This window comes from Daucus carota, chromosome 2, assembly GCF_001625215.2.
Source record: "Daucus carota subsp. sativus chromosome 2, DH1 v3.0, whole genome shotgun sequence".
In the NCBI taxonomy this organism is placed as follows: Eukaryota; Viridiplantae; Streptophyta; class Magnoliopsida; order Apiales; family Apiaceae; genus Daucus; species Daucus carota.
In genome coordinates, this window is record NC_030382.2 from 43,106,700 (window position 1) to 43,117,649 (window position 10,950).

The 10,950-nt window shown below is 35.1% G+C and overlaps 2 protein-coding genes across 5 annotated transcripts; one reads left to right on the forward strand and one right to left on the reverse strand.

Annotated features, from left to right (window-relative positions):
* The first annotated feature begins 307 nt into the window (after nt 1-307).
* Nucleotides 308-5,967, forward strand: LOC108208744 (uncharacterized). 3 transcript variants are annotated; one of them, XM_017379270.2, is made up of 11 exons: nt 308-448; nt 1,002-1,232; nt 1,650-1,854; nt 2,414-2,504; nt 2,604-2,749; nt 2,838-3,081; nt 3,493-3,597; nt 3,729-3,911; nt 4,107-4,311; nt 4,710-5,193; nt 5,644-5,967. In XM_017379270.2, exons 2-11 carry the CDS (start codon nt 1,007-1,009, stop codon nt 5,729-5,731), a joined length of 1,977 nt encoding a protein of 658 aa, XP_017234759.1. In that variant the 5' UTR covers nt 308-448; nt 1,002-1,006; the 3' UTR covers nt 5,732-5,967. The 3 variants fall into 3 exon arrangements, with proteins under 3 accessions (XP_017234759.1, XP_063943738.1, XP_017234760.1); XM_064087668.1 differs by lacking the exon at nt 308-448 and adding an exon at nt 532-553; XM_017379271.2 differs by lacking the exon at nt 308-448 and adding an exon at nt 605-743.
* A 277-nt stretch (nt 5,968-6,244) lies between these two features.
* On the reverse strand, nt 6,245-10,745 carry LOC108206327 (sucrose-phosphatase 1). Of its 2 annotated transcripts, none has more exons than XM_017376587.2 (9): nt 10,605-10,745; nt 9,017-9,100; nt 8,640-8,939; nt 8,379-8,480; nt 8,081-8,275; nt 7,687-7,977; nt 7,374-7,560; nt 6,690-6,742; nt 6,245-6,583 (listed from the first exon to the last, which is right to left on the reverse strand). In XM_017376587.2, the coding sequence occupies exons 2-9, from the start codon at nt 9,074-9,076 to the stop codon at nt 6,491-6,493; spliced, it is 1,281 nt and encodes a 426-aa protein (XP_017232076.1). In that variant the 5' UTR covers nt 9,077-9,100; nt 10,605-10,745; the 3' UTR covers nt 6,245-6,490. The 2 variants fall into 2 exon arrangements, with proteins under 2 accessions (XP_017232076.1, XP_017232077.1); XM_017376588.2 differs by having other exon boundaries at nt 9,017-9,094; nt 10,605-10,738.
* Between the last annotated feature and the right edge of the window lie 205 nt (nt 10,746-10,950).

A 10,950-nucleotide genomic window follows, 5' to 3' on the forward strand; every position in this document is an offset into this window, starting at 1 on the left:
GGCTGGATCAACCTAGACTGGTCATGACTCATGAGTCCGTGCTTGACTGTTTGGGTCATGATTTCCATAAATCATATTCGACTCGACAAGTTTAGCCGATTGCGAGGGCCTAAACTTCCATTTTTCATATCAGGGCAAACTTACTTTAATAAAAACTTCTACAACAATTTTCTCTCAAAAAAATTCCTCCGATCCGAAATCCGAAGTTCCTCCGATCTTCATTTTTCAAAAATAATAAAATACGATTTTCTCACCACCCATCTGATTTTGTTAATTTGTCGTTTCCAGCAAGTCCCACCGACCGACCGTTTCACCCTTTTCAACACTTTATTCTAAACCCCCACGTTCTCACTTTCTTCACTCACCCCTTTTCTTGCACCACATAACATTAAAACACACTCTGCAGTGTTACTCAAGGTTTTCATTCTTCTTGAATCTTTGCTCAAAGGTGGGTTTTCTTTGCACCCCAAATGCTTTCTTTTTATCACTTTATCTTGCCATCTTCTTTTCCCTTTTTAGTACACTGTGCTTGCTGTAGTTACTCTGAATTATTGTTAGTAATGCTAAAGTAGTAAACTTTATCCTCTTCTTGCTTTTTCTTGCTCAAAGTTTTGTGCTTTTCAAGATTATATGATTTGGGATTCTTGAACATGTTCTGTTACTGCTTTATTAATTTATTTCTGGTTTAAGGGTTGTTCTTCAACTTCAAGATTTGATTTTCGAGTTCAAGAATTGTGTTTCATGTATGTTTTTACTTTTTGTTAGGCTGTAATGTTGTTACATCTCATAATTTGATTGTGGCAGAACAAGGTGAATTTGAAAAGAATGAGTAGTGGAACTGATTTGCATTGTGTTAAATTATAAACGGGACTGACTTGGGGGCTTTTAAGATTTGATTTTGAAGAAAAAATTTATTATTCTTTTGTTTAAATTTTATCGTTAATTGTATACTTTTAGTGGAAAATTCGGGAATCTTAATAGAATTTTGTGGTGCATTGCAGTAAATATGATTCAGATTACAATTACATGGATTGGGTTATTGATGTTATGGTGTATCTGCACTGGAATGGCGGAGGAGGGGGAATACATGAAGTACAAAGACCGAAGTCAGCCGGTGGCAATTAGAGTGCAAGATCTTCTGAGTAGAATGACTTTGGAAGAGAAGATTGGGCAGATGGTTCAGATTGATAGAATTGCAGCTACTCCAGATATCATGCAGAAGTACCATATTGGTAAAGGAATCCTCCTGTTTGTTATTCATTTATAAATGTCCATGACAGGAGAAAGATATCTGAATTGGAAGATTATCTTATATTTGATGACTTTAAATCCCTCATTAGTAATGAGGTTTTTTTAGTTTCAATAGCTCTTGGATATATTTAATACAGACACTGTTTTAGAACATTTGTCGTGTTTGCTGAGATTATTAGGAACTGTTTCTGATCAATATTATGAAATGGAGAATTTGGATGGATGGAAAAGTGAGGTTGTGTTGTTTATTTCTGATTACAAGGAATTAAGGAAGGTTCTTAACATGAGCTGTGATTATATATATAAATTAAACCAAGATAAATAATCTCCTTGATTGCTAGAAGACAGAGATAGATTAAAATTCATATGAGGCTGATAAACTCCTGTCTTTCATTCAGGTAGTTTATTAAGTGGTGGGGGAAGTTCGCCACTTCCACAAGCCACTGCAACAGATTGGGTTAACATGGTGAATGGATTTCAAAAGGGGTCACTTGCCACTCGTCTTGGTATCCCAATGATATATGGAATTGATGCTGTTCATGGGAACAACAATGTCTTTAACGCAACAATTTTTCCGCATAATGTCGGGCTCGGAGCTACAAGGCAAGTGGGCTATCATTTTCATGGCTAAAAATATCTTGTAGATTTGATTTATGATTACGCTTTTATGCTTCTTATATGGTCTTCATATCTTTGAAAATATTCCAGATTAAGTAAGTAGTTAAGTTGTCATAAGTTCTTATTTGCACTGCTTGACAGTTGACAGATTTATCCTACATCCTTTTTCTTTCCTTTTTCTTTTTAACTCTTTATAATCTGGATTAACCTGTAATTTAGTGTGCCCCTCTTATAAAATGAAATTGATAAGAGTATGACAACCTGTACTTCTAACTAAATTTGAGAAAGGGATCGGACACCACAACGGGAAATTAACCTAAAGAATAACTATACAAATATGACTTGATAGTTTTGATGACCATGCTAATGCCTTGGAAAGAGTCATAAAGTTATTGAATATAAACAGGTAGCAGTGGCACACCTGATAACAATAGAACCCAGTATTCGGTAATTTTATATTATGTATGATCAGCCAATCAGGTATATGTTTGATGTATATAGGTTGCCTTTTTATACCAAGTTAATTAGAAATGTAGCGTTCCAGGGACCCTGAACTTGTGAGAAGAATTGGGGCTGCTACTGCTCTTGAAGTTAGAGCTACGGGGATACCTTATGCATTTGCTCCTTGTATTGCAGTAAGTACTAACATGCTTAAGTTCAATTTGTTCATGCGTCTAGTTACTTACTAGGAGCTATTTGGTTAGAATGAATTTTTAAGTAAACTCTTTGAGCAGGTCTGCAGAGACCCAAGATGGGGTCGTTGTTATGAAAGTTATAGTGAAGATCCCAAGGTTGTTCAAGAAATGACTGATATTATATTGGGTTTGCAAGGCGAAATCCCAAACGGTACCAGAAAGGGAGTTCCTTATGTTGCTGGAAAGTAGGTAGTCCTCCATAGCATACCGTTACAAGTCATTGTTCGCTCGGATGATAATTTCTTTGTTTCACCTCCTATCTCTATCAAGCAGGAATAATGTTGTGGCTTGTGCAAAGCACTTTGTGGGTGATGGTGGGACAACCGAAGGTATAAACGAGAGCAACACTGTGATTGACACGCATGGGTTGCTAAGCATCCACATGCCACCCTATTATGACTCTGTCATTAAGGGTGTCTCAACAGTCATGGTTTCATACACTAGCTGGAATAATAAGAAGATGCATTCCAACCGTGATCTAATTTCTACGTTTCTAAAGGATACCCTTAATTTTAAGGTAGATTTTGCTAGTAAAATACTGTGCTTGTAGAACTTTAATATAATAAATAATATCGTGTTAGTATTATTTTACCACCAAAAAAAGTCGTAAAGAAATTGTTTCTTTAAAGAAATGTTTCGACTTATTTCACAGTTACAACTTACAATTAAAAAATTCTTCAAATTAGAGATTTCTTAATTTGAGATTGTGCTGCATTATACGTTTGCAATATAGTCATACCAAGTATTTAGATTAGAAGCAAAGTAATCTTAAAAACTACTATCATTTTTAGTTTTTAGTCTCAGTTCTGTTTTCAAATTTGCTAATTTGTGGAGCTTAGATTCATATAAATGACTTCCAGCTTCCAAGATATCTCTATGCATGTGCAACATGAATTACATATCAGTAACTATTGTGCATAATTGTCAGGGCTTTGTTATCTCTGATTGGGAGGGTATCGACAGGATTACTTCACCACCCCATTCAAATTACACCTACTCTGTGGAGGCTAGTATACTTGCAGGCATTGATATGGTTAGTTTCTCTTCAACAAATTTACAATTGATGATTTAAAAAGGCTAGAAATATTTTTTCATTGCATTGATGTAACTGATTTTTGAAAATGCATACTAAATCTCCACAGTAATTAATATATATTATCACAGGTAATGGTCCCAGTCAAGTTTTCTGAATTCATTGATGATCTTACTAACCTGGTCAAGAACAAATATATTCCCATGGACCGTATTGATGATGCTGTTGGGAGAATTTTACAAGTCAAGTTCATCTCAGGTCTCTTTGAGAACCCTCTTGCTGATTTCAGTCTAGTCAATGAGCTCGGAAAACAGGCCAGTAAAGCTCCTCCCCGACTAACATTTGTCATTCTAAATTTCATACCTGTTTTTAGACGCTTGTTCACAGCCAGTCCTCTTATATTTTCACGTTCTCTCATAATTCCTAACTAGTCAATACCTCTAGTATTAGCTATTTGGAAAATGGCAAACCAAGAGCCGGACTGATAAACAGTTCTCTTATACAAACAGGAACACAGAAACTTAGCAAGGGAGGCCGTAAGGAAATCAGTTGTGCTTCTGAAAAACGGGAAGAGTGCGGATGATCCATTGTTGCCCCTTCCCAAGTACGTTCCCAGGATTTTAGTTGCCGGTAGCCATGCTGATAATCTTGGTTATCAGTGCGGTGGATGGACAATCAACTGGCAGGGTTTCAGTGGCAATAATAACACAGCTGGTACGCTCATTTTTACTATTGGTTTGTTGCTAAAGTTTGAGTCTTTATGTATGACTGAGGCACTTGGAACAAGCTCCTGAGTGAGTGGTTACTAATAACAGTTTTTAGAAACTGTGAATATCACAAGTACCTGTTGAGATGTAGCAATTCAGTATCTATAATTAACTGTCCTGTGCGCCAAAATTTAAGCTGACATTGATAATATGCCCTGTGCTCGATCTCTGAATTATTTTAATAAAAAAACTTGTCTCGAGTACAGAAAGTTTAACTGTCCTGTGCGCCAAAATTTAAGCTGACATTGATGATATGCCCTGTGCTCGATCTCTGAATTATTTTAATATAAAAAACGTGTCTTGAGTACAGAAAGTTTATTTGACAGAGTCTCTGATTATGAACAGGAACCACTATTCGCAGTGCCGTAAGTTCTGCAGTTCTGCCAGGAACCGAAGTTGTTTACCTCGAGAACCCTGATAGCGATGATGTAAAGTCTGGTAACTTCGCTTATGCTATTGTCGTTGTTGGGGAGCACCCATATACCGAGAGTTTTGGGGATAGCAAAAATCTCACAATGGCAGATCCAGGTCCAAATGTGATTAACAATGTATGTGGGGCAGTCAAGTGTGTTGTCGTTCTTATATCAGGGAGACCCATTGTAATACAGCCATATATGTCTACCATTGACGCCTTGGTGGCAGCCTGGTTACCTGGCAGTGAGGGTCAAGGAGTTACTGATGTTCTTTTTGGGGATTATGGATTCACCGGAAAGCTGCCAAGAACTTGGTTTAAAACTGTTGACCAACTTCCTATGAACATTGGAGATTCAAATTATGATCCCCTCTTCCCCTTTGGATTTGGACTCTCAACAAAAACTGAAGTGGCAAAGTAAGAATTCCACTAATAGAATATATTCTGCCCTCATTTTAGATTTTGGTCACTGCGCTATAATACACTTCAATAAATAAAGAAAATTAGAAAAAAAAACATGATTTAATTGCTATTGTTGCTCACTCTTCCCAAAATGTAAAGTTGCTAACTCTTCTATAAACGCAAGTTTAAGTAGTTCCAAGCGATGGGTATTAAGTTGCTCCTCATTCATAAACGTAAAGTTGTTGACAGATGGACCATAGTGAATCATATATCTTTTGCAGGCCTTATGTCCAAATTATTACTATCAGTTATAATTGCAAATATTGGGAAAAGTTATTATCATTATTACTATTATTTTCGATATTAGGGAACTCCTAAGCTCCAGTTTTAACTGAATTATGGTACCATGTTAAATTTTTGTATGATTGTAATAATCGCTTACCATCTCCGTGTTGTTTTGTGCAGGACACTATCAGCTGGGGCTCACGGAAGACCAAATTTGTTCGCAATTTTAATATCTTTGATGGCAGGTTTTTATTTGAGATCTGTATAAGTAGAATTAGCATGAAGTAGTCATTAATCCATAGAATGAATTTTTTTCCTAGTGCTCTGATTTAACATTTTGTAGTAGTGAGATGAGATTGTTAGTTTATAACTAGTTTAAGGAGAACCGATATTCGAATTAGAGCCTCCGTTTTAATTTTGGCTGATATGTACTCGTTCTATTGTACAATTTCTCTTAGTTATTTTAAAAATTAATATTTATCAAATTTTAATTTATTTAGATAACGGATTGACCATATTTAAGTAATTTTAAGTTTCGATATGTGAATGCATGCCCGGAAAATTTTATTCATTTACTTGAGATTACAAGAATACATTGTACTATCTGCTAAGGAGCATGATCTACATATATACACCATCAATTCCATAATTTAATTTATTAGCTTAAATACATTTTTATCTAAGAAAATGGACTAACGATTTCTATATATTAATCTCATGCACTAACATGACAGATACTTTTAGCAATAAGCTAATTTATGAACGTCTTGTTCATACAAACTGAAAACAAATGGAAATAAATTTATTCATACTTCAAATCACTCTGCAGATATTTAATCAATATCCAATTTTACTTGTTGAAATTAGTCAACTAAATGACTTATAAGAGGTATTTGCCATATAGATCAACTTAATTAATTACCATCAGCATATGTTCATTCTCTTGAATAGACCCTATTGAGAAGCTGGACTGGAGATTTCGGACAGACATACTGGAGATACAATTATTAGCTCAGAGTTTCGTTCTCTATAACAGCCATGTTGATGATTCTTCCGTTCCTTGCCCTTCCAGCCACGTCTGGTGCAGGTGTAGCCACATTAACCCATCTGATTCTTCAGTCTATTCAACGTTCACAATTAAAAATGGTTAGTACTAGTAGCAAATACTTACTCGTGCCACATAATGAACATGAAAATGAGTTTTGAGAGGAAGAATATCTAGTAACCTTCGAGCTCAGAAGAACTGTTGTCAAACAGCAGTATTTCTCCTTCTCCTCACCTGCAAAGCCAGTTGAGTTCAGATGGTCAGATCATTTTTAGAGGTTCTTAAGCTTTCATTAAGAGCCCTTTTATAAGTTGGCAAAGGTAACTCCGGAAGTAAGAGCCCTTTCTTCCAACTTGCAAACTGACTCTCAAGGCAACTCCGGAATTGTTAGACATGTTCTTGGTACCTTTAGGCTTGATTACTATGATAAAATTGATCACCAATACCAAGGGGTATAGATAGGGTCCCCCTTTCGGAAAGTAATCCCCAATATATGTGTTGACTACATAGACTCCATACCAGTGTAGCCAGTAACTATCAGAGGCTTACCTTGTATATGCATTTACCATTATTATATCACAATATTAATTTTTGTGCTAAATATCACAAAACTTTTACCAATACAAACACAATATCTAATATATGCCAGTTTCACAATTTTTCTTTGTTCTAATATTATATTTGGGATTGTACCAATCTGTTCCCTTATATAATTACAGAATGCATCAACATGACAAGCATCAAGTCCAATGGAACAGCATATTGGATATAAGTAAGAATATATCCTCGTCAATTTCAGTTTCAAATCCAATGATTTTATAGCAAAGGGCAGAATGGAAGGAACAAATTATATTGCTAAACTTACCACAGAGCTCCCACTTGTAAAACTTTACCAACCATGTGTTCAAAGCAATCTCAGATGAATAAACCTGATCGACCCACACTGAGAATCGTTTTCCCTTCTTGTCTCCATGTATCTTGACCATTTCATCTATACTATGCTGAAGAGGTCGTTTAACTCCAGATGGATGGACAAAGATAGCCATTGAATGCTGATATAATGAGAAGAATATAGCAACAGTTAGTATTATGCCAGATAGTGAGAGCTGAATGCCCTATGTCCGGAACATATATCATGAGATTACACTAGATATACAGATATTAACAGGAAAACATACACAAATAGATCTCAGTTTGTGTAATGATTGCTCAGTGTTTTCTACTTCAGCACGTCTCCATCTCTCGTAAAACAAGTAAAACATAACTATCTCATGGTCTGGACATAAAGTCTTGCTTCCAAATTCAGAAAGGTCTACTCTGTCTCGTGGAGATATGCTTGAGCCTAATCCAAAATTACCAATGGCTTGTATGATGCCAGCTGCACCTCTCTCTGTAGCAAGAAGTATTTTTGGATTGTTTTTAGCATTCTCTTCACGCCACTGCAACAACTCCTCCATTGCATTACTGACCTGGATTTCAAGAATTTCAGTTTTGCGCAATTTTTTTTTTTAAATGCCATCTAAATGACTTAAACAAGAATTCATGCATAAAAGATTAGTGTGAGGCTCAAACCATCACTCCATAAACTTCAGGAACGCTGAAAAGTTCAGCATCATTTCCAGAGTCGCCACAAACAAGAGTATTATTAGGTCGATTTCCATTAACTTCGAATTTTTTCAGCAAATATGAAAGAGCCTGTCCTTTACCAGCACCTTTTGGCAGCACATCTAAAGCTTCCCCTCCACTATATATAGTTTTAGCATCTAGCTGATCAATAATAAAACAGATAAGAGGGAATCAGTCAAATCTGTAAGCTATTAATATCTTATAAGAAACTTGAAAAGCGAATCAATCATGAACTGATTCATACCCCACGCACTTCCAGACGCTCAGTGAGAGCATTGATTACTTTTAAGGCCTTATCTTTCTCCAGAAAAAAGCTAACTTTGTGAGGACGTTGACTTTGTTCCCACTGTAAGATATTACGGATTAACAGATTTAGAGAAGAGCATGTAATCTATCAAATGAAGATAAAATCCAACAGGACCTACATCCTCAAAAGAACTAGAATTATTTGAGCAATATCCAAAATCAAGTATCTCTAACTAGATAGAATTTCTTAGCACAATACCTGAGGAGTAAGCTCAGGAAATTTTGATGTTTCCTCAACTACTATGTCCCGGTTCCAGTTCTTATCCAATGACTGTTTCCACTCATTATCTGGTACCATTGACTCCCCATACGCAATCTCAGTTCCCACAGACATCACAGTTATGTCTGGTGTTAACATGGGTTTTTTTGCACACAACTGTTCATAACTTGCAAATGACCTTCCACTTGAAAATACAAGCAAAGAATCCTGCCGATATTCAGCTTCCCACAAGGCATTAAACCGAAGAAGAGAGACATTTTCACGATCATTATGATCCACCTGCAACATTGAAGTTTCATTTAACATCATATGAAAAACATAAGAACATTAGCTCAAAAAAAAGAAAAAGAAAATACCATTGTCTGGTCAAGATCCGAAACTATCATGAGACGTGCAGGACCATTTAGTCGATCCATGCCGCAACCAGCCTTACCCTGTAACTGAATGAAAATTGATACTCATACACACTTTCATTCTTCTCCAAAACAACTCCTTCCATAATCCAGAGTAAGGACCTTACATTTTTTCTCGAGACATGAAGGTGTGCTCATCTTATTTTTAAGAAATAAGTCCTTATTTTCGAAAATAAGTCAATAGATATCTTTTCTTTTTAATAAATAAGTACTCCCTCCATCCTATTTTAAGTGTCCTGTTTTGACTTTCAACGGTCAAATTGACCAACTTTTGACCAAGCATAAAGAACAAATTATTTATTATTTTAAAAAACTAAAAATTACATTTTATAGTATATTGTATGCACTTTATAGTGACATAATTTTTTTTACTTTTAAAAATTATATTATATGTGTAAATCTCAGTTAAAATTTGGTCAATTTGACCATTCAAAAGTCAAACATGACACTTAAAATGGGATGGAGGGAGTACTTATTTTTGTTAAATAATGAATATAAACTACCTAAATATTTCAAGAAATTATATAAATATGAGGGCCGTTTGGGTGAGTTTAAAATAAGTGTTTCTTGCTTAAAATAAAAAAAGTGAAGCAGAAGTAAGAAGCAAGTTAAGACTTATAAGTGATTAAAGTGTTTGGGGAAAAAATAGAAGTCCTCAAAGAAAAGCTATCATTTCTAACTTTTTATAAGTGCTTCTCGACTTTTTACACAAACGGGTCAAGAAAAGTAAAAGCTGACTTATTGCGGAAAGAAGCACTTCTTTCCTGTTGCCAAACAGGCACGAAAATTTGAACGAAAATAATTCCGTATTTTAGTTATGACATATTTGCCAAAGAACACCAGTTTTCTTAATTTTCATAAGCAGAGCTTAAGTTAAATAGTCAATCTTAAGTTAACTCACGGTCATGTTTGTTTGACGGGATTATAATCTCCGAATTAATAACTAATTTCTGCCGCTTTTCATCTATTACATGACCACCTGGGGTTCTTTAATGCATAAATCACAGTGTGTGTCCCATTTAATTCTATACGTTTCTTTTTCAGTGCTCGACACACACTTCAATGCTCTTATTAAACATAGTTCTATAACTTATTTTTAAAATTTTCTTTTTCTGAATAAAAATATAACATTCAAACTTTTATACTGAAAAGAAAATTCTTAAAAATAAGTTATAGAACTATAATTTACGGGAGCATTAAAGTCTGTGCCGCGTCCCCGTCCCCCAATGTATATAACTCAGGGGAGCATTAAAGTCCGTGCCGCGTGCCCGTCCCCGATGCATGTAACTCAGGGGATGGAGGGAGTATATTTTACTGTCAGTGTCGTTATTTCGTAATCCTCATTCCGCAACTTTATATAAATTTTCTCACATCATTATAAACATATATAGAGACATTTAAAGCTACAAATCAGAAGTAATCAAACAGGTAAAGTGAACAAATATACGAGCATTGTAAAAAACTGCATAAATTAAAACAAAAAAAAAAAAACTAAAAATAATTGGAAGCATCTGGTTAGTGAAATTAGTACCTAAATGAGAGCAAAGCGGCCGGAGTAGAAGAGACGGGGAACTATGGAATATACATACAAGTTCGTGTATGTATATTTATAGTTGAACTATTTTGTCTGTTATGAAGTAGTCTCGGAGACGAAGAAATTTTAATATCGGAGTCTTCTTCCTCGTGGTTAAAATAATATTATTTTGAAATTTTAATATGAATATATCGGATGAATAGGTCAATAATAATAACATAGATATTTTATTAGCACAGCACAAGAAATTTCGTTGCGACTAAACCCCTGATATTTTAATAATTTTATTGGACGATAGTGTCGAAATTCCACAGTTACCTAATAAAGGGGATTGAAATCGTAG

Excerpts from the sequence above, each read along its gene's own strand:
- LOC108206327 (XM_017376587.2), bottom strand. The coding sequence starts at position 9,076 with ATGGATCGACTAAATGGTCCTGCACGTCTCATGATAGTTTCGGATCTT. Across the intron at positions 8,481-8,639 it reads TTCCTGAGCTTACTCCTCAG|TGGGAACAAAGTCAACGTCC; the intron begins GTATTGTGCTAA and ends AATATCTTACAG. Across the intron at positions 7,978-8,080 it reads CTGAAGTTTATGGAGTGATG|GTCAGTAATGCAATGGAGGA; the intron begins GTTTGAGCCTCA and ends CTTGAAATCCAG.
- LOC108208744 (XM_017379270.2), top strand. The coding sequence starts at position 1,007 with ATGATTCAGATTACAATTACATGGATTGGGTTATTGATGTTATGGTGT. Across the intron at positions 3,598-3,728 it reads TACTTGCAGGCATTGATATG|GTAATGGTCCCAGTCAAGTT; the intron begins GTTAGTTTCTCT and ends ATATTATCACAG. Across the intron at positions 4,312-4,709 it reads TGGCAATAATAACACAGCTG|GAACCACTATTCGCAGTGCC; the intron begins GTACGCTCATTT and ends GATTATGAACAG.